Here is a 22,943-nt window from a genome sequence, read left to right as displayed (position 1 = left end):
GAAAAAATTAGTAAAAGTGATAATAACAGAAATAGTAATAATAATAATGTAAATAGTAATAAGAATAATAACGAAAATAGTAATGATAATAATAATATCTGATAGTTTCGATAATAGCAATAATATATGATAGCAAGAATAATCTTAATAATAATAATATATTAGCAATCCAATGTTGAAAAGCATGTAAAAACGAAATAGTAAACAAAAACAAAATAATAATAATGGAAGTAATGCGATAAGTAATAAAATATTTAATAAGCACAACAAAAAATGAAAATAATTGGAGTTATAAAAGGTTTGGGATTTAATCATAATCAAAATGAAACATGGGGTGCAAGTCGTAAAATACCAAGAAATACCAAATCATGAATTGGGACCAAAGTAGGCGCACGTGCAAAGGGGAAGGACCGATAGGAAAAAAATTCCAAGCCCACAAAATGCAGCGTTCAGGCGTGGATTAAAATGAGTTTATGCGCAACATCCACGGGCAATTTAAAAACAAATAGGATTCAAATAGGGCCAAATTAAAAAGTAGTACAAATGGGAAGGACTGGGAGCGGAAATTACCCATTCAAGGTAAAAATGCGCGGACCCAGCCTATTAATCGGGTCACTACGCGGGCTTCTTTCTCCCCCCACCCCAAATATTGCTATTTCAAAATTAAAAAAAAACATTTATTTTATATATATTTTTTTAAAACATTTAAGAAGCTTTTAGAAAACCCTAAAAGTTTCTTATTATTTTCTCCATTCCCTCACTCTCATTGTTTCCCAGCCGAAAGGCTAGTGTTCAGGCCTTCAACCCCCCTTGTAACCGGCGAAGCAAGGTCCTCCAACGGTGCAAGCACAACGCACGGTAAGCCTCTTCTCCTCTCTCCGATTCTTCGTATGTGCTGTGGATCTAAATGGAGAAAAGAAAAAGGAAAAATAGAACAAAATTGTAGTAAATAATCACCTTAGAAATATTCTTGGTCGCTTTTCTACTGATTTTCATGTGTATCTTATATTATATTTCGTATTCTATTTCTCTTGTATATTTTTTGAAAAAAATTGATCCCTTTTTACAAATGTTTTCGAAAGCTTTTATAGCCTTTTTTTACGACTGTTTCTTGCTTGTTTACAGGTGCGTGATCGAGCACGACTCCGACGTGGTGTAGTGGAGTGGCGCACGTTGCGGCGCGCGAGGGAGGCGTGTGGCCTGCTAGAACGACGCAAGAAAGGGTTGAGGTTGGGGTTTGTTTTGGGTTTAGGTCTGATGGGTTTAGGGTTTGGGTAGTGGTTTAGGTTTCTATTTTTTTGTATTTTCGGCTTAAAAATTGGACTGTTTTGGTCTCTTTTTTGTTTATTGTTTATGGGTCTTGGGCCGAACAATTTTGGCCGATTACAGTATACATACATTTTGATTTTGTACAATTTTATATATGAAAATTTGATTTGATTCAGTTCTCATAAATTATTAACACAATTATTGATATAACATAGTTTTATATTTATATATTGCATATAGAAATAATTATATTAAAGACACAATAAATTGAATAATTTATTTATATAAATATGTATAATTGAATCAAATTAAATTTACATATATACATTTGAACCACGGTCAAAGTTTCATAATCAAAGTTTTGTGTATGATTGTACAGCTTCCACATCAAGTGGAGAGTATAGAACAAAAAAAAGTGGATGTCGGTACCAAAGTTGCTGATTAAGCTGTTACTGCGGTTTTTTATTTTATATAGAATCAAACTCTTCTTTTGACTATGATTGGGCCTATAACGAAAGTGGTAGAACCTCGTGAACCAGGCGTATTATACTTCTTTTTTACTTTCTTCTCTTATGATATTTCTAGGGGAAGATGAAGAATGATGCTATAGCCTCTACCAAAATAAAATTGATTATCAAATTACACATTAAATTAAATTCATATATAATTTTTAGATTTATTTTTATTTTTACTATTTTGATTATTTGTCATATAATCAACATTTCAGAGCGTGTAATACACGTCCTATTAGACTGTTAACTATGAAGAAAACAGCTTGCCCCCATCATCAAAAAATTGATGGCTTAAGCTGAAAAATTAAGGAAATAGAAAAAGGGAAAGAGGAAGGAGGGAACTCTTGATTAATAGGGAATTATCTTGGCTGCAGAAAAATCCAAGCTACAAAAGTAGAGGAAAAGATGGAAAATGAGAATTTAAAGGGAAGAAAAGGATTTATTTTTTGGGAAAGAAAGTCATATGTAGGATTTGATAAACGAAGTCAATGAAGTTTTATTTGTATTGATAAGTTTGGGGATTTGCAATTTTAAGTAATCAAGTTTAATTTTCACTCTATGTAAATTATGTGTAAATTTTATTTAAATTTATCTGAACTTAAGTTTAATCACATCTACCTAAATGAAGAATGAAAATCCCATATATCTATCAAAGTTTTTAAAAAGAATGATATTTTAGAATTAATATATTAAAAAAGTATTAAATATAATTGCATCACTTAGACAAATACTTTAAGAAAGAATTTTCCAAAATTGGAATTTAATAAAATAATTATAATAGAGAATTATAATATTAAAATATATAGAATAAGAAAAATGTACAATATGAATGTCATTATCTATAATATATATAAAGGTACGAGCTTGAAGAAATTTTTGAATTGATAAGAATATTTTTTATTGTTTATCGTATTATTAAATTAGTTTTAAAATTAAATATAATTTATTTTAAAATTATTAGTTAAAATAAATTGTGCTAATTTTAAAATAGAGTTATTACTTGAATATATAACTCTAAGCATAAAATATATAAAAAAAATTATGATAATTATAATTTAATTTACAATTATTTGTTAAAATTTTGAAGTAAAAAAAGTTGTGCTCACTTTAAAAAAAAATTATGCTAACTTAATTGATGTAAAATAGAGTTATTACTTGAATAAAATTATAAGCACTGTAATTATCACTTAATTAATACTATGTACCAATTAAAATTTAAATTATAGTATCCAATAATTAAACATATTCAATTAAATGGCATCTAAAAAAATTACTAATAAAAAAATTGAAATTATTAGCATTAAATTATTCTAATTTTATTATTACATTTCATGTCCAAATAAACCATATCATTTATCTCTAATAATTATACTACATTTTCAATTTAAAAAAAATTGAAGTTGTAATTTATCTTTGTACATACATACTAAGTCTTTGAATTTCCTTTTTTTTTTATAATAGTTTCATTTCAATATTTTATAAATTAAGAAAAAATCAATATGGACTCTAAAATTAAATTAAGTTTTTAACTAAATATGGGTAGTGAAATTTCATTTTGTCTATTATTTTACTAAGAAGTTGTCATTGGAATTTAATAAGTTTTAAGAGTTTTTAAATTAGTTTAATTTTTATTAAAATTGAATAAGTTTTTATTTATTTCTCTTCCTTTTTATATTAAACCTCAACAACTTCTTAAATCGTGGCATTAAAAAGATTTACCCAGCGAAAGAGAAAATGTTGAATATACAAAAATAAACAATAATTGAAAAAAATTGCAGTGATTAGTTGAAGAGAAGAGGAAATGAAGGTGGCATTCCTTCTTGGATGGACCAACTTCCTTCATGACCTTGGTTGGGTAGAGAAAAGAAAAAAAAAAGGTATTGTAACTATTTCTAATAAAATAGAAATTGAAATAGGAGGAAAATGAAAACATAATCACCCCATGCACCCCCTCCCCCCCCCCCCCCCCAAAAAAAAAAAAGCAGAGAAAAAGGAAAGTTACATCTCTTAAAAATCATATGACATTTTGCAGGTTTTGTTGATACAAAAACATGAAATTGAATGAGCAAGATACTAGTCTATTAACATAACTATCCCAAAGCAACCCACTTCATAGATGCAGGAAAGGATGTATTGCATATAAATTTAAAAGTAAAAGAATAGAGGATTCATTCAGGTGCTAACATAGCAATCTTCACGGTCTTTAATATATTCCAAAGTTCCTTCCCTTGAGGAATTCCCGAAATTAACCTTCAAATCATCACATTCAACATTGAGTATCAAGCTCCTCCTGAACCACAACCACATCCCACTTTTCAAGGTGGCCCAGACCTTAATTTTCAACACAAAATTGACGCCCCCATTCTTTTGATCTTTGCCCATGTCTTGGGCTATCCAAATGGGGACGGCGTGATGAGCCGACTCCCCTGTGTTAATCACAACTTGCATCGAGGTTTTGTTCTTGCTTTCCATGAACATGGGGTTGATCCAAGTAAACCCCACGTCGTATTTGTCGTTGTAATTCATAAAAACCTCCATTCCATCCACATAAAGATACAATTTAGTGTTGGGGTTTTCAATTCTAATCTCCGTCTCCCACCTTGCCGTGAAAGGATTTGCGTCGGTATTGAAATTTGTGACATGCATGTTCTCTACGTGGAAAACTGGGAATCGTGGCAGAAGAGTTGCCTAGATGATCAGCTTTGTTAGCAGCAAAATCACAATTACCAGAATCAAAAATACCAAAAAGCAACGACAAGCTCCCGAACAACGATGACGGTGCTCTGATTGTATGTAACCCTGTCCATAATATGGCCCCGGTGGCGGGTAAGGGTAAGGGTAAGGGTAAGGGCCGTATCCGCCGCGGGGAGGAAGTGCATTGTAGCCATGGAATTGGGCGTTGGGAGGCACAATTGCTGGAGGATAACAGACCTGCGGCGGATGACTTTGTGGCGGCCATTGGATTGGAGGTCCTTGTTGTGATGATGTGGGTGTTGTATTTTTATCTGTCGTCTGCTCATTTGGTTTTCCTACATGATCAGATGCCATTCTCTTTTTTGGGTTGCAATCTTTGTTTTTCTCTCTCACGTAAAATAGAGAGAGAAAAGGTTAAAGAAGTGAACCTTAAAAACGAGTGGGGAGCGTGTCTTATATTTTGGATACAAACCTATTTTTAACTTCATAATTTTATTTTCATTTTCATATAAACCTCAATTTGGTAACCGACAGACAATCATCTCATTTCATTCCTACTCCCTTCAAACATCTTCTGAAACATCATAAAAACCTATTTATGTTTGAATTATGTAGAGAGATATGTCAAAAATGGGTTAACTCAATTGCTTTTTCGATATAATTATTCAATTTTTATAATTTATTTTTTATTTTTAATTTCCAGAATAAATCGATTTCTTTTTTAACTCATAGCGATACTCAACCTCTAATAATTACATATCAAATAAGCTATATCCAATATACACCTATCCCAACTAAACTCAAACATAAATCCAATTACCCAAATAATCTAATTAAAATAAATAACTTACAACCTAAAAATTACAATTAAATTAAGGGTTAAATATAAAATTGGTAACCAAACTTCTCCACTTCTCTCAAATTGGTACTTATGATTTTTTTTTGTCTCAAGTTGGTATATATCCGAATTTTTTTCTGTCCACTATATTAATACATTAGCCTAATACTATCAGTTTTTAATATGGGAAAAAATGTCAGACTAAAATAAATTAATTAAATGTCTAAAATTTTTAAATTTTCACAATAAAAGGCTTCATCTCTTAGAGCCCCCTAAACTTTTAAGCTTTTATTATATTACAATCTATAATTTTTTTTAAAGGGCCCCTTCTCCTAGAGCCTCAAAATTACAAAAATGGGCTTGCCGCCATTTGACATCCTCTTGTACACTTTTTCTTTTTCTTTTCTTTTTCATTTCCTTCATTTTCTCTTGTTTTTAAACCGTTTCTCAACCATTATCACTTAATTTTATTATTAACTTTAAAAACTAAATAAATCATATTACTCTTCTAACTAAACCAATTATTAAGCAAAATAAAATACTAAACCCTCTCAACCTCTAATCTCTTAGCCGTATCTTTGTTCTACCGACGCGGTGAATTTCTAGCTTACTGTTCCCTTTCGAAATGAGGACAAAATGACCAACCGCCGACGTCAAAAGCGGCTATGATAGCAATGTCGATGGTGGAAATAAACGAAACCCATATCGACGATGAACTATGTTGCACCGTCTGTAAGGAGCGATGTTTACTACCACTGTGTTTACGATTACTAGCTAAAGCACAATTTAACACCCATTTAAAGAGAACCATGAAAAGGAAAAAATTTGGGAGGGGATTTAAAAAAAAAAACTCATTCAAAGTAAAATGTTGAAAACCCAGAACTTGAAATACCGAAAATTAATATTTTTTCTTAAAAAGTCAAGAAAAAAAACCCAAGAATCTAGCGTTGGTTCTTTGTTGCAGTTGTCCCTTAAACTAGAAGAGGAAGAAGAGTGAAGACGACAAGGGTAGGAAAAAGAAAAGTAAAGAAGAAAAAAAAAGGGAGAAAATGAGGGAAATGAAAAAGAAAAAGAAAAAGAAAAAGATGTACAAGAGGATGCCACGAGGCGCGTGTGATTGGATAGTGTTGACATGTCAATAAAAAGCTAACGACATTAGGCTTTTTTACCAATATAGTGGACGGAAAAAAAAGTTCAGTTATCAATTTAGAACAAAAAAATTCATAAATGTCAATTTGGGAGAAGTGGACAAGTTCAAGTACTAATTTTATATTTAACTCTTAAATTAATTAACACCCCCAAAACTAAAAGTTGTAAGTAAAACAATTTTGAAAAATCACATACCCCTTACGAAGCAAATAATTTTAAAAAATAAGAACGCATAAGGGTGATCAAACGGTCAATTCGATTAATATTCAAACCGAATTATCATTATCGAATTAACCAAAATCATAAAAGTTTTAACTATTAACAAAATAAAAAATTTTACATGTTTTTTTTTTGTTTTGCTCAAATAAGTTTGAAATATAAAAAATACCATTGCAATGTTATTTTTCCTTGTTTCTAATTTTAAAAAAGTAAGCAAAAACAACAAATAAGACAATAACAACACTAATTTAAAACCATCATAACAAACACTGCTTTAAAAACAAGAATGTCTAAGACTTGAGTGATGAAATGAAAAAAAGTTTGAAAATGCAAAAAATATATATATATTCGAAGAAGTCGAGAAGAATAAAAGATGCTCTAGTGTCAAGTAGCGCCCACCGAGACTTTGTTTTGAGTTTGACAATGGAAAGAAAAAAAATTAAGGCTCCTTTCTTTTATTTTTTCACTTTTTATATATATTTTTAGTTTAAAGATGTATAAATCTATTATGATTTTAAGTAAATTATAATAATTTGTATAAATCCAATTAGTTTTAAGCTTATTATTTAATTTGGGCTTACTTAATTTATTAGACTTATAAAATATATTAGGCTTATAATATTTTATTATTATTAATTTTGATTAATTAGTTAATTTAATTATTTACCAAAGAATCGAATTAATTGTTAATTGAAATTTAAAAAAACTCTTAATTGATATGATGAAATTAGATTCTCAAAATAATTTAATTCCATCGATTAATTCAGTATTAATTGCACACCCGCAGCGCAACCTTCCCCAATTCCACTTGGTTCCTAGCCCCCACTCCCATTGTATTGACAAGACTATCAATTTTGTTTCGTCACTTTCTAGCCCTTGTAAAGGAATGGAAAACCAATATTACGGTCACCATTTTTCATCCAATTAGCATGTGCCTTCTGCTCCCAATACAACTCTTGCTTACCTGATTCAAGATTAAGAGCCAGTTTCACCTGCCTAAAACAGAGTCATCCGGATCCAAACTATTCAAATTATCAAGCGTTGTTGCAAAGTAGTAGTAAACCGCTGCCAATTCAACCTAGTATTCTTCAACCAATTTTGAAAATAAGCTCCCAATTGAGATAATTTAACCGGCAAACTACCGACACTACCACTCCAACTAGCTCGATTGACCTCCTCACAAGAATCCTAAGACCCAACAATTTTCAAATCGACACTGATGTGCCACAAAATCATTGGATTGAACTGCAGTACTTAACAACAAAGGATAATGATCCGATACACTGTGCGGCAAATGTTTCACTGCATAATGCGAAAAAAAATCAATCCAATCAGCCGACGCCAAACATCTATCAAGCCTTTCCCATTTATTATTAGCAGCAAGAAGCCGACGGTCCTAAGTAAACCAGGATCCATAGTACCCAGTATCAGCAAGATTACAATCATCCCACACTTGACGGAAGGCTACCATTTGTCGCTCATCCTGGACTTGCCCACCGGATATCCCAAACGAGTATGCAATCTCATTAAAATCTCTTGCAACCAACCACCGTCCTGTGGACTGCGAAGAAAGCTGCCGTAAAAGATCCCAAGATGTCGATCGAGACTTCTCGTCTGGGGATCCATAAAAACCAGTAAACCTCCACGGCATCCCACCATCATCGTCAACACATCCTTATCAATTTGCTGCTGCAAGTAAGACCGCAACCAAATATCAATCCCGAGTTTCTAACCAATCGAAAATCCACCTCTAAATCCGAAAGAACCAACATCAATACCATTTAAAAAGCCAAGCTTACGATGAATACCATCTATTTTACGATATATTAATTTAGTTTCTATGAAAAAAAACTATGTGGGATTATGTTTTCTCAGTAGTGACTGAAAGCGTTGAACGGCATGCGGGTTCCCCAATCCACGGACGTTCTAGCATAACAACTTCATTGGGCCCGACTGGCATAACTCACAATCTTCTGATACAGGATGATCAACAGACATGACATGATCGATGCCAAAAACGCTCGAATCCACTGTGTCAGAAGCAGACGTTGCTCCCAATGCCACACGAGCTCGCTTCTTACCATCATCCACCTCCCCAGGTCGGTCCTCCAAATTATGCTTTGAGAACATGACACGGCTCAACTCACCCTGATCATTCAACTTTTGACCCATCAACCCCACATTTGAACTACCCGCCAACTTCCAAATTAAGGCTAATATCTTGCACAAAAGTAGAACTTGTGAAAACCTCCCCCACATCCTCAAACCCTTTATTCTTCACCCCCAAATTAGCAAGAGGAACCCTGTGATCCCCACGTAACCAACAACTATTCACCACTGGCCCCCGGCGAGGCCCTGCTCGCAATGTCACATCCCAATCCTGGGCACGTCCGCTGCAAAAGCTCTCCCCATGGCCCAACTGGCCACACAAGAAGCAGAAAACCTAGAGCCGCTCATATTGGAAGCGTACACAAGTGGTGCTTTTCATTGTGACCGCTTCATGAACTTCTATTACAACATCTATAGTTGACGCTTTTTAACTTATATTGTACAGAAAAACTCATCCCATTTCATCTATAAATTTATTTTGAAAATGATTGAGAGTGTTGGAAATAATTTTAATAGGAGTGGTTAAATAATGATTTTGAGGAGAAGAGATTTGGTTTGAGCAAAAAGCGTGTGAATTAGACATCACATGCCCATGCCGACCAAAGGGTTACTGAACTAAGTTTAAATATATTAAATTTTCATTACTCTTTACCTAACAAAAATAAATTCAATACTTAATTTTCATAAAAAAAATCTAAATTAAGTTTTACCAAGTACACAGTTAATTAGTGATAATATATCACTACATTTTTCATTAATGACGCTACACCAAAAAACACTTGGAATGTGAACAAAAAAAAAAACAGAATATCTGTGACTAAGATGCACAACCTTTTTAATTTATCTGGACATTTATTAACTCAATATTGAAATTTAAAATCAAACTCTCAGTTTCATTTTTTCCCTCTCCCCTTCACAGAACTGTACAAAACTCACTCAGATGAAAAAGACACAAGAAGAACAAAGCAAGCCTTGCAGAAAAAAACACACACAACCTCGTCATTCTACAATGATTAGTTGAAAGCTCCATTTCATCAGTATCTAAATTTCTTAACAGATTCTCACCAGCATTTGCCTTTTTGTTTTTTATCGCTTTTGTTCGACGCATGTCTTACCTTCAAAGAACTCACTTAGCATTCGTTCAAGGTCCTCGGGCTTGTATTTAATATACTTGCAAGGGCTTTTCCCACTCTCGGCCATAGGCCTGTGGTGTTGTTAATTCAAGCACAAGAAACCAAAACAACAGAGTTAGTGTTAAATGATGAGATTGAGAGAGGTGAAAAGGAAGAAAAGAAGCCACAAAAAAAATTATAAACAGAACTTGCCCGAAACGTTTATGGAAGGATCTATAGGCAGGCAAGAGTACTTCTGCAACAGCAAGCCTCAAGGACTCGCGCAATTCACTGTCTGGGACATTCCATTGGCACTGCCTCATATGAAGATCCTCAAACTGGGCATTGAAATTCTTAAACCTGTCTTTCACCATTGCTCTTGATATTCCACTGCCGGAATCACCTCCCAATATTCCACCACCACCAGTTGGTGCAACCCCTTGAATGGTGACACACTGAAGGACCTGCACGACTAAAAGAGAACCACTTAGCATGTTATTTTAGCTATATGAATGCATAGTATAAGTGGGGCAAACAGAACCTTTGCCCAAGAAATCCTTTTATACTGATTTGCATGCTGCTGAACAATCCGTCTGTGGATTTGAACCCAATCATCTCCCAACAAATCCTTGGCTTCTGACCTGTCAATGAAATATTAAAGAGTTTATTTTTGAATCATCCCAACGAAACACAGTAAAAACATAAAACACACCTTCGCACAGATCTCACTATGTAGTGCATGTTGTTCATCAGAAATAGTTGTGTCAGTGCAGGGTCCTTATACTGCTTGGATTTCCCATCAAGGTTAGTCTGTAGGGCATCCATTATCCTTGTAGTTAAAGTCTTCAACTGAGCTTCCGTATCACTCTCCTCAAACTCTTGAAAGAGTTGCTCCAGTGTTGTTTTGTAGCTGCACCACTCAACAACCACAATCAAATGTGATTGACCAAGCAAATATTACTTGTAGCACACAATCCAAATATACAGTGATACAGCAATAACAACTAAAATCCAGCAGCAGTTGGAAGTGGAAAAAATACAACTTACTCGAATAGAAACTTCACATAATTTATCACATAGCTAGTCAAAGGATGGACAGTTCCATCAAGAACTGCGGTTTTGGTGGCATCTTTCGCAACTGCTTCCTCAAAATCCCCAAATGTCTCTTGCGCTGTCTGAGCTAGCCGCTTTGTCAAACTTTGAGCAGATTCCCGCATTTCCGTGCAAGATTTTGTTCCAAAGAGATAATCAATCTGTCCACATTCCCCCAGAGAGAGAGAAGGATTAAGTGTCAGCTTATAAAATCATGTGAATCAATATGCATTTGTCCCTACAATGCATGTTGTACTTTTATCAAAGTGCATAGTTAAATGGACAATAAAGCAATGCTAGTTAATCTCACTACGGAAATATTTTGTTTCACTCTGTAACTTTGTCATTTTAATGCATAAAAAAATCTTAGCAGTTAACTACATAAATGCATGTTCACAATAATGTTTTAGATAAACTTGTATCTGACCCTAAACCTTTTCCAATTGAGTTGCAATTTATGCATGAATTGAATGGATTAAGAACAAAAAAGAACATAAAGTAATCATGGTGTGCTTCTCATTCATATGATTATCACAAATAAAAGGAATAAACTGACACTGTTTCAAAAAAAGAAAATTCATCATATTGTAATGGTTATGCTGCAAGAAAAAATTAATGATACCTCTGACTGTAGTTCTCTCATTATCTCGTACATATCCAGAAGAACAAATAATTTTTCGGGTGATCTCTTGCTTTTGGCAATAGCTTCTCCAAAACTAAGAAGTACGGATACACTGTTTGCAGTGATTTCAGCATAACATTGATCCCTGAGAGAATCAATGCCTGCAAGTATCTGATCGCAGATTTTCTTTTCTCCGGCAAAGAGCAGTTTGACCTGTTCAAGCATTATTATGACAAGGGTTGGCCAAAAGAACCAGAAGTAGAACACTACCACTGAAGAGAATTTTACACGAATCCTTACAGCAATACGCATGTAATGTATCCAATTCCCGATCTTAGCCTCCAAAACCTCCCACTGCATTTTCTGGACATCATCTTTACTAAGTCTCTCTACCCCCAATTTCCTCAGACTCTGTTCCAAGACCGAAGCACGAGTATCCCTAGCATTTAGAAATATCATATCATTTGCAACAATTATTCAAGATTCCAGAGCACCAAAAGGTGAAGCCCAAACAAAGATCAAAGTTTTTCCAAAATCCAAAAAAATAAGAGATGCTCTATATATGCAAAAATCTAATATGAAATTTTGGTCATAAAGTAATTTATCATGCCAAGTTCTAGTGCTCTAGAATCTTGATGTATCATTACTTAAGCTACTTGCCAGTCTCAAATAGTACCAAGACCTTATTAAATTAAAAAAAAAAAGATTTTAAACTTTCGACTCGACCAGCAGAGAAGAGTTAATAATATAATTCTTCACATATTTCTCACAACACATAAATTTTGAAACCAATTAGCGGCGAAGGTTAAAAGCTATAATCACTAAGGAGAAACATAAACATATTAGTATCAGATCATGAAAAACAGGTGTCACCTATAAATCCTGAACAACTGTTGCTGGTGACCAGCTTGAACCATTTGTTGGGCTAAATTATGCAGCAAAGGTAGAACCCTGGGCGGTATAAGAGTCGGAGGTGTGTAAACAGCATTTTCTGAGTTCTTTTGGTTATCAGAATCTTTCTTGCTATCATTTCGCTTTCCAGGTGATGTTGCTGATGGTCGCAATGAATCTGGTAGACCATCGAAAAGGCGATCAGGTTCCACCACCTTGCTGAAGTTCAAAGAACGCGTAGAACACTTTAATATTTCCCATTCTAAAAGAATCATCCAAGCATATTAGCATAATGCAGAAAATCTTAAAACCAACCTGTAATTTGTTAATAGGTTTCTAAACTCATCCTCTAATTTCGAGATAGCTTTTGTCAGCAAATTATTGGCATGGGTAATTATACCAGATGTACTTTTAAAACATTTGTGGGTAGTGAAATACTGAAGATTGCTTCTCAGCTGATCAATTGCTTCAAGATAGCTCTCAAGATCCTCATGTGGCCCTCTCAGAATCTTTGCTTCCGCCTAAATTACGTATGTATAAGTACAAATATCAGCATTAACAATACAAACGACATCATATTTCCAAACTATATGGTATAATTGGGAGAATGGTGACAAAATTCCAAAACAAGTTCTGTTTGGCTGCGGGAAAATACTAAAACATAAATCACGTTTTAAAATTGAACTTCTTCTTCTAGCTCAACACAGCGTTCGAATTATAGTTTTGACCAATTAATTTCCTTTGCTGAATAAAATATTATATCTATCCTGAGCGCCAAATGGATCCAATAAACAAAAAATAATTACGTTTCCTTAATCTCAGATTAGTTAATAAAATAAACAAAAGAGCGATAAATCAGAGAAAACCAGAAAAACGAAAAACCTTGCGCGTGAGATCGAATCGCCCCAAAATAGCTTCAGCTGCTTTAAGTGTCTTATCAATATTCTCATGCGCTCTCCTGATGGAATGCGTTCGTATCTACGTAAAAACAAAGAAAGCAAATCACTATTGGAATCAAAACCTAACAGTTCTCTCAATAATAATAATAATAATAAATCACTTAATTCCTCCATCAAACAAAAAATTGAAAAAGAAAAGAGAGGTTGTGGTAATTGAAGGAAATATAGAGAAGAGACCTGAGTGGGGCGCATGGCAGTCTCAAGAGAGGAGAGACGGTGATCGAAAGAACCGAGAATGGAGACCATGCTTTCCGTTATGGTTTGGCTCTTCTGCAAGGACTCTCTTACGAGCGCTGCTTTGTCCCGCAAAGCAGCCATTGCCTGCGGCACCCCCATTTTCCTCTCACGATGCCCGACGACAGTGCTTCTTCTTTTTTTTCCCCTGGTGAGGCGTGATTTGATTTCAGACGTAAGCTTTTAATTTTGAAAATGATTTTCCATTTTAATTTGAGAGATTAGATTTGAGTGAGGGTTGCCGTGTCACTATTTTTCGGTTTTTCTGTCTCTCGTTGAGTTCGACGACAAAATATGAAGTAGTTATGAAGGAAAACGGGCCGGCGGGTGGGGTCCAGGCCCATTTTTAAATAGTTTATTCCACGTCAGCTAATTATTGCGCAATGCCATGCATGAACTGAATACGGTTTATAGTATGCATGAATTTATTTATTGCAACTAAGATTTTTGAGAGGGATGTTTGGTTGTGGTTGTTATGAAATGTTCTTTGAGCTTTCTCAAGAAACAATCAGGACTAAATTTATAAAAAAATTATTATAAAAATTAAATGTAGCTTTAATTGAAATGATAATGTTAATATTGTGGAATATATGATATCATGAGTTCAAATTTTATAATTCTTGTTATATGTATATGTCTTTTTAGATTTATTAAAATAAAAAAATATATAAATACCTTCGAAATAATATATCTCACCTTGTAAAAAAAATTAAAACTAAGTTGAAATTATTTTCATTTTCATTAATATATATTACCTTGTATAGATAATACTTTCATTTTGATTAAAACTTTATATTTATGTTACGCTTTCCATGGTTAACGGATAAATAAAAAATATTTTTTCAATAATAAATATAAATAAATTATAAAATTTGAAGATAATAAATTCATTTTTCAACGTTGATGTCTATTATTCCTTTGGACTATTGTTTTCAATCACAATTCAGTAGCTATCAATAAGATTCTTATATTTAAAACAAAGAAAATTTTAATTTATTTAAAAGTTAAAAAAATACTCACCACTAAATTAAATGTTGGAAAAGTTTTTGTAACTTATTTTGATATGTTATTTTGAGTTTTTTTTATTTATAATGTTGTTAAATCTCAATTTTTTTTATTTAAATATTGTTATTTTGAGATTATTTTTCATAATAAACTTCTATAGAGTAACTTCGAGATCCTTGGTGTTAAGGCCTATGGGGTTTTAATTTTCAACGATTATAAGTATACTTATCTGTCACACCCTTATTTGGCGAGGTAGCATTGTTTGAGAGACTTTGAGAGACTATGCTAGTAAAGACCACCTAAGTCGCGAGACTTAGACGTAATAAGATTGGTAACTTCGTGGCAAAATACTTTACTGAATTTCGTCGATACTGCAGAGTTCTACTTCAAGGATTAACGAGTTCCTTGTTGTGGCGAGAACCTTATTAAACAAACTTTCCCACTAATAAATTTGAAAATCGTGTTTTTGTGTCATTGTTAAATGGAAGTGTAGTGATTAGTGGGACACATTTAAGTCATCTAACATCTTAGTGGAGGTAACATGTGAGTAAACAGGACACTTAGAGAGCCTCATAGGATGTCATTAATTCACTACAAGAAAACAGGCTTTTAGCGGCTTTTGAACAAAAAACGCCGCAAAGATTATACATTAACGCCGCAAAAAACTGAACAATAACAGCGTTTTTGGCCTAAATGCCACTAAAAACTGTTCAATAGCGGCGTTTTTAGCTAAAACGCCACTAAAAATTGATCAATAGCTGCGTTTTTATCTAAAACGCCACTAAAAACTAAGAAATAGCGGCGTTTTTGGTCCAAATGCCACTAATACTGATCAATAGCGGCGTTTTTTGTCCAAACGCCGAAAATAGTTGAGTAACCATTTTTGAGTAGGGTAACCATCACTCATTTTGATTTGATCTGATTTAATTTTCATATTATTTTCTTATTTTTTTAATTCGATTTAATTATTTTGGTATTTGAAACTAACTTTATAAAAAAATATAAACTACACCATTCACTTAGCTATGAGAAAGTTTCATTTTAGTTACTTAATTATGAAAAGTTACAAATTGATAACTAAACTATTTAGAAGTTTTCATTTAAGTTACCAAGCTGTTAAAATCAACGTTGTATGGCTTTCTCTGAACCCTTAAATCCTAAACCTTAAACCTTAAATCCTAAATTTTAAAAACATAAACCCTAAACACTAATCCATAAACTCTAAAACCCTAAACCCTTAAAAAAATTCATATTTATAATAAATTGTGGAAGCAGTACTTAATATTAATTAAATTTATTTTTGGGTTTAGGGTTTAATATTTAAGTTTAAGGCCTATGGTTTAGGGTTCAAATGGTAGTATATATTTTAAGTTTATGGTTTAGGGTTCAATGGTAGTATGTTAAGTTTATGGTTTGGGGTTTGTTATTTTGGTTTTGGAGTATAGTGTTTTAAATTAGTTTGTTGTTTGGGGTTTGGTGTTTTAAAGTGTTGGGGTTTAGGGTCTTAGTATTCAAGGTTTTAAGGGTTAGGGTATTAGGGTTTAAAGGTTAGTTGATTAAATGATGCTCTGGTTGAATCTAGGTTTTGGAGTGCTCGGAGTGTGGTTTAATTAAATACTAGATCTCATGTTTATACATATATTTATTATGTATATATGTTTATATTCCCAGATAATTACGCAATATTTAGTATTACGAAATTTGATGAGGTGGTTCCTAAAATTATTGAATATATACGAAATGTTAACATGAAATTCTCAAACTTGAATCAATTTTAAAAATAAAATAAAATAAATTTAGTATTTTTATTTTTTAAATTAAATTCACTTAATTATAAAATTCGTACACACTTTAAAATTTATAGCCTCATGATTAAATATTGAATTTGAATTTATAATTTCAAAATCTAAAAAATAATATGTGTTTAATAAGGTATCAATTTCCGAGTATTACAAGATGCTATAACTTTCTTTGCATGTAATCGATTCTCGAAATTAAACTTACCTTACTTTAATTTTAAGATGCAGATAATAATGATCTCTTAAAAGAATTTTTTAAAATTTTATTTTATGAAAGGTAATTTTATAAGTATTGGTCACACCTAGTTAAAAATATCAATGACAACTCTTGTATTTTTAATAAAAACCTAATGTTTTAAAAATTTTCATTTTTTCTCAATGTTGTTAAGTTCATTTTTATCAAAAATAGTTTTGAAAATATATTTTTTTATTTCAATTCATTTCATGTTTTAAATAATTATTAGAAATTATTTTAAATTGATTTTACCTAAAATTTAAATATTAAATATTTAAATAATAATTATTCAATATAATTAAAATTTTTTCAAATTAGATATATTGTTTGAAAGAAAACAAACTTAGTCTAAAAGAAATTTAAGAAATAATTAAACTATTAAAATTTATTACTATCAAATGCATTGCGTCTCCAAAGGAATTAGAGGTGCTTTTTTGAAAAACGCCGCTAAAGATCGAGTTTTAGCTGCGCTTTTTTTGAAAACGCCGCTAAAAGTTTAATTAAAATGACGTCGTTTCTTTTGTGATTTAGTGACGTCATTATGTTTAACAAAACGGCGCCACTTTTTGTTTCATCCATTTCATCCCCAATACAAACCCGAAACCTTTATTTTCCCCCAAATCAAAATTTCCCTTAAACCCTAAATTTTCCCCAAATCAAGCCCATTTGTCGTCTTCCTTTCTCTTTTGGTTCGACAGGTTTCATTTCATTTTGATTTCAAATCAAACCCGAAGCTCCTTGTTTCATTTTGATTTCATTTCTATTATTTTTTATGTAGGTTACACTTCTGTTTTATTTTTGCAGCAAGCAGAAAGGTTAAGGGATTTCATTTCGAAATCAAACCCGACTGAAGGCTAGCTTTTGAGAGTCCAACAGATCTAGGTACTCTCATTTAGTTGTTATTTTGAACCCTAGACTTTAGCATGCTAACATTGGTAATCTTAAATTGTTGTGCTTATCTCTCTTTTCGGGGTTTTGAAGATGTTTGGGTTTCTTGAAATTTTGAAATTTGATTTAGGGCTTTTGTTTTACTTCTGCCATTGATCATTTAGTGAATGTATAGGGTTTATTCAAAATAGGGCTTCTTAAAATCGGTACAGTTTTCGATCGAATGCCCCGGTATTCCAGCATGGTATTCGCATCTGGCGTTTGCGTCATACCATTTGGGATATGGGGGCTGCAGTGGTTTCAAGTGAAAAGGAGCAATAGTATGTGCATTGTATAAGCTTTGATAAAGCTCACGATACGTCACAGGGATAGGTGTGAACTGCATCCTTTTAGAATTCTGCCTTGTACCCGACTCCTACCTTTGAGAACTCTGTTGCTCAACCGCAGCTGTTTTAGGTTGACCAACTGTAATTGCCTTCGTATTGAAAGTGCTTGTGTTATTCACTTCATTATCCTTTCTCTTTGGGGCCAATCTTTTGGTCGTTTCCCCTCAAATTTTGCCACCCCTTATGACATTCTCGATCATCTCTCCCGCCATGACTATATTCGTAAAACTTTTAATGGTGTTCCCAATCATGTGAGTGATGAATGGAGCCTTTAGAGTGTTGATGAACAACATGGTAGTCTCATTCTCCAACAATGGTGGTTGAACTTGCATTGCCACCTCTCTCCATCTCTGTGCATATTGTCTAAAATTTTCATTAGGCTTTTTCTCTATGTTTTGCAGCGTGATCCTATCCGGAGTCATGTCTGTCACATGATTGTACTGCTGCATGAAGGCTTGTGCAATATCCCTCCATGAACTTATTTTGGCCCGGCTCAGTTGATTATACCACTTGGCCGCTACCGCAACCAAACTATCCTGAAAATAATGGATTAATAATTGATCATTATTTACATGACCAGTTATCCGTCTGCAGAACATGGTAATATGAGCTTCCGGGTAGGTAGTCCCATTGTATTTCTCAAACTCTAGCATCTTGAACTTATGGGGAAGTACCAAATCTGGGACCAAACTCAAGTCTTTGGCATTGATTCTCTGACGATTATCAGCATTTTCTAATGCCTTAAACTTCTCCTCTAACCATCTACAACGTTCCTCCAATTGCCTTGATGATTCGAGTCTCATTTCTTCCCTCTCAGCTACATCTAGATCGGGGATAACTGGATTGGCAGAATTGTCTCCAAGATTGAATCCCGAACCAGTTTGAAAGTTCATGGGTATTTTAGCATCGACTTGACCTTGTTGAGGCCTTATCGTGATGGACGGCCTTCAAGGATATGCTTCAGATTGAGTTTGCACATGGGGTAGGGTGAAACTCGGAGGATGATCCTCATTATCTCCTTCAGTGATAGTCATAGGGGCCTTTCCTTTATCCGTCGCCCCCTTCAACAGGTGAGCCATCTCAGCCATCATATTCCTTTGAGCCTCCAACATTTGATTCTTCATCTCTTGTTGGATTTTTGCCAATTGCTCCTGTAACTGTTCTTGCATCTCTTTTTGAATCTGCTCAAGTCTTTGATCCATATTCTTTGACTTAGCGCGTGTACCGTAAGGATGTGTTGTTTCCAGATTTCCTTTCTCTTACTCTCTCTTTCTCCCTAATAATTTTAACTAATTAGGGTCTTTCTATAAACTTGAATGCATATGATGTGATGAGATGCAAATGCATGAATGCTAAAAGATATCGATTCTGATTTAGTTTCTTTTTAGAAAACGTTATTTAAGAAACAAAAATCTTTACACAAAATGGATTACAAATATGCCTTTGCCCTCAGGCCCAAAGTTTTAACCCTATCCAATAGCAAAGCTAACTCTAGACCTCTATCTGACACTAACTCATATTTCGTACTCAATACATTAGCTTGTGCCGCTAGGTTTTGTAAATGATCAGCAACTTCTCGAATCTGGACTATAGCTTCTCCCATGAGATAATCCCTATCTCCAACTTGATCCTGAAGATGGTGAAGTTCTCACTTCCACTGTTCTTCTCTTGCCTCGAGCTGCTCAATCCGTAGCTCACTGTCCTGTAGTGCTGCTTCCAACCCTCCAATATTGTGCTTCATTTCCTCGATCTTATCCAAGCTTGCCTTTAACTTGATCGCAGAGTTACGACTTCGGTGATGATGAAGAGATCGTCCAAGCTCAACCACCTTAGTTTTTAATCCTTGATTTTCCTTCTCTAGGACCTGATTATGCGACTGCATCTCCTGGAACTTCTTCTCTCAATACTCGGCTTCGGCTCTTTCTTTTTGAATATCTTGCTGCCACTGCTCTGAAGATCTCCCTAATTCGACCCTTTTCAATGTTACCTGGGCCTTCTTGTAGTGCGTCTTTAAATCATCTCGATCTTCCTCGATTTTTCTCTTCTCCTTTTTTACCTTCTCGACTTCCATCTTTTGAACATCGACGTTGAGACTCAAGCACATTTTTTCCTCTTCGAGCTCCTCAATCCTATTTTCAAGCTTTGAATTCTTTCTCTCGAACTCTTGCTTCATAACCTCCAACTCTGATGAAATCACTCGTAAGCTCTCCTCTAATGATCGAGCCACCCCTAAAATCGGCCTAGAGACATTATCGTTGACTCTTCTACTGAACCACCCTTTATACTCACGGGATGACGTCGAGCCTTCGGTCAAGATCTTCATACAGAAAGGCTTCTTCCAAGCCTCAGAAATCTCTTACATCCTCTTCTTATAGCGATCTCCTTTATAAGAGAAATCACTCTGAGCTAAACCCTGTGTAGCCGGTATGAACTGCCTCGCTTGATATTTCCTTAGAACAAGAAATGGTGCATATTCAACAACTCCCCAAATTCTTGGCAAAGGGACCCAATCAAAACTTCCACAGCGGTAAAGGACTTCACTAGGAACTAACCAAGGAGCCTTCCACATAACATCTTGCTCTCGAAGATTCTGAAGAATGTCTATCCACCTCTCCTCTGAAATGTCATCTCTCCTAGGCATGTCTACTACTTCCTTTAAGGGAGAATAACCCTCAAAGAATACTCAGCAAAGAACCTTATCAAGCTTCCAGAAGTGACTATGGAGCCAGACTAGCAACAATTGCGCACATCCAATAAATCTACCCTCGCCGACCCCCCGACATGCAGTCAAAGATCTAAATGTCTCAGCTAGGATTGCTGGTACCGATGTATTCTGCTTACCAACGCGATCGAACAAATCCGTGACTGCCTCATCTATGTGCCCCAACGCCTTTGGGAAAATCACCATGCCGTAAATACTCAAAGCTAGGACATCGACCCTTTTCTTTACGTCTGGATGTGTCGATATCAAATCCCTCAAAACGGCTCATGGAATGCACTTACTATCACCCTTTTGTTGCACACACTACTTACTCATCCCAGTAATCATCACCAACTTCTTCACAAAAGTTGAAAGGCTAGCAGGCCTAACATAAGCCTTGTGACCCTGAATCCTTGGGCAACACAGTAAAGTCGTATACTCCTCCAAAGTAGGTACAAGATCAACATCACCAAATGTAAAGCAACTATAAGCAGGGTTCCAAAACTGTACCATAGCTCGAAACAAGTGCTTATCTACTTTGACGTCTAGAAAATAGGGAATGTCTTCATAATTTTGATAGAAAAGCTGCTTAGCCTCGTCATCCCATTGGGCCCAAATGTCTCTCAACTCCTGAAACTCATTCTGCGTCGAATTAATACGGGTGAAGTCTCATAACTCTGATGTATGCCCCTCAATGACACTATCTCCTTTCTCTAACTGGGTTTTCTCTGACCAGGTATAGACAGAGGCATTGTCCTCCACTTTATCAAGATATTCGTTCCCCATTACAAAACTTTCTAACCCAGAAATCGAACCGTGAATCGATACCTTTGAATGCAATGATAGCAAAACAAAATAAATTAGTATCGTATAAAAATATAACAAACAAACACTTATAAGGGTAGTTTACTAAAAGTTATCACCATAATCCCTAGGGTAAGCGCTTAAAGTTCACTATATGAGTTTCAGTTCTAAAGCGAGGGTGCCTGAACCAGCAGATTCTTCGGTCCTCACCCATTATAGGCTCATATAGACCAAGTTCAGTTCAGGGGGACACATTTCCCTATGGCCATGCGGAGATGTAAGTCTCACAAAGACATAGGTACAGTATCCCTGAAGTAATCCACTAGCTCATACGGAGGTGAAAACCTCACGAAAGCGTAGCTTCTCACTCCCACTTAAAGGTGCGACCACAACGGTCATGCGAATGCAATGTGCGAAATCCAAGTAACAACATATGCATCAAACACATATAAAATGATCAATATTTTAAAATTTTCCAAACTTTTGACATTTAAACACAAAAAATCAATTTCTTGGCTTGACTATCTTATAATCTCCAGCGGAGTCGCCAAGCTGTTGAAACCTCTTTTTTTTTTTTAAAAAAAGGTAAAGGGTATTTTGAAAACGGGATTCGCCACCAACCTTTTTAGGTGTAATTGGATCACCTCATAAAACATTTTGGTCTACGTAAAATCGAAAAACAGGTTCAAGAGTCGGTTACGTGTAAGAAAGGGTTAGCACCCTCACAACGTCCAAAATTGGTACCAAATTGAATTGTTTTCTGTCTTACTGTCAAAGTTTGAAATAATTCAAAATAAGAACCTTTTTTTAAAATCGGAACAGTTTGAGTTTAAAAACCGAGAATCCTTCGTTCCAAAAGAAGATGAACATCGCATCCAGCATGATAGGACACGATATTCTCAAACTTTTGTACTGAAATCACCTCGTAATTTAGAAAAATTATTTAGAAGGATACTTTAGGCATTTAGACAAACGGGAAATCGCAACCCAGCATGTTAAGGCACTATTTCCCAAATTCCTAAATACGAAAAGTATTACTTCAAAGAAAAAAAAATCCTTTTGGGTATAAATTTCTTTAAAACAGTGATGCATTTAACAGGTTACAAGATATCAAAAATAATAAAAATCATATACGCTTTAATACAAATATAACCTAAAAGCTAACATCACAACATACATTAATATTTTATAATCGTAAATCTTTATACATTAATATTTCATGCAAGAATACAACATAGTAAACAATGAGGATAAGATATATAATCATACTTCACCAAAATATAACTTACATAAATAAATAATTTTCATGCAAACATATAAAATCAATGATGACAAATAACTCGTGTAATGAATTTACATTAAACAATTAACACAAATATATTAATAACATATGAACGTATAAAAAAAAATAAAACTTAGGAAGAA

General features: G+C 34.1%; 2 protein-coding genes and 1 long non-coding RNA gene across 3 annotated transcripts; 1 reads left to right on the top strand and 2 right to left on the bottom strand.

Annotated features, from left to right (window-relative positions):
• Positions 1–253: 253 nt before the first annotated feature.
• Positions 254–1,444, top strand: LOC107890323 (uncharacterized). The gene is made up of 2 exons (XR_001681918.2): positions 254–858; positions 1,126–1,444. It is a non-coding gene; the product is annotated as an uncharacterized lncRNA (long non-coding RNA).
• Positions 1,445–3,953: 2,509 nt separating this feature from the next.
• Positions 3,954–4,829, bottom strand: LOC107890105 (uncharacterized). Its single transcript, XM_016814616.2, has 2 exons — positions 4,524–4,829; positions 3,954–4,469 (listed from the first exon to the last, which is right to left on the bottom strand). Exons 1-2 carry the CDS (start codon positions 4,827–4,829, stop codon positions 3,954–3,956), a joined length of 822 nt encoding a protein of 273 aa, XP_016670105.2.
• A 4,793-nt stretch (positions 4,830–9,622) lies between these two features.
• On the bottom strand, positions 9,623–13,985 carry LOC107889438 (exocyst complex component EXO70A1). The gene is made up of 11 exons (XM_016813853.2): positions 13,644–13,985; positions 13,390–13,485; positions 12,823–13,028; positions 12,490–12,726; positions 11,917–12,055; positions 11,617–11,829; positions 10,950–11,155; positions 10,615–10,812; positions 10,444–10,543; positions 10,116–10,366; positions 9,623–9,994 (listed from the first exon to the last, which is right to left on the bottom strand). Exons 1-11 carry the CDS (start codon positions 13,800–13,802, stop codon positions 9,877–9,879), a joined length of 1,923 nt encoding a protein of 640 aa, XP_016669342.2. The 5' UTR covers positions 13,803–13,985; the 3' UTR covers positions 9,623–9,876.
• Positions 13,986–22,943: the final 8,958 nt, after the last annotated feature.

Source organism: Gossypium hirsutum, chromosome A09 (assembly GCF_007990345.1).
Source record: "Gossypium hirsutum isolate 1008001.06 chromosome A09, Gossypium_hirsutum_v2.1, whole genome shotgun sequence".
NCBI classification, from domain to species: Eukaryota; Viridiplantae; Streptophyta; class Magnoliopsida; order Malvales; family Malvaceae; genus Gossypium; species Gossypium hirsutum.
The sequence above is the reverse complement of the archived record's forward strand: the minus strand, read 5'-3'. Positions and strand labels throughout refer to the sequence as shown.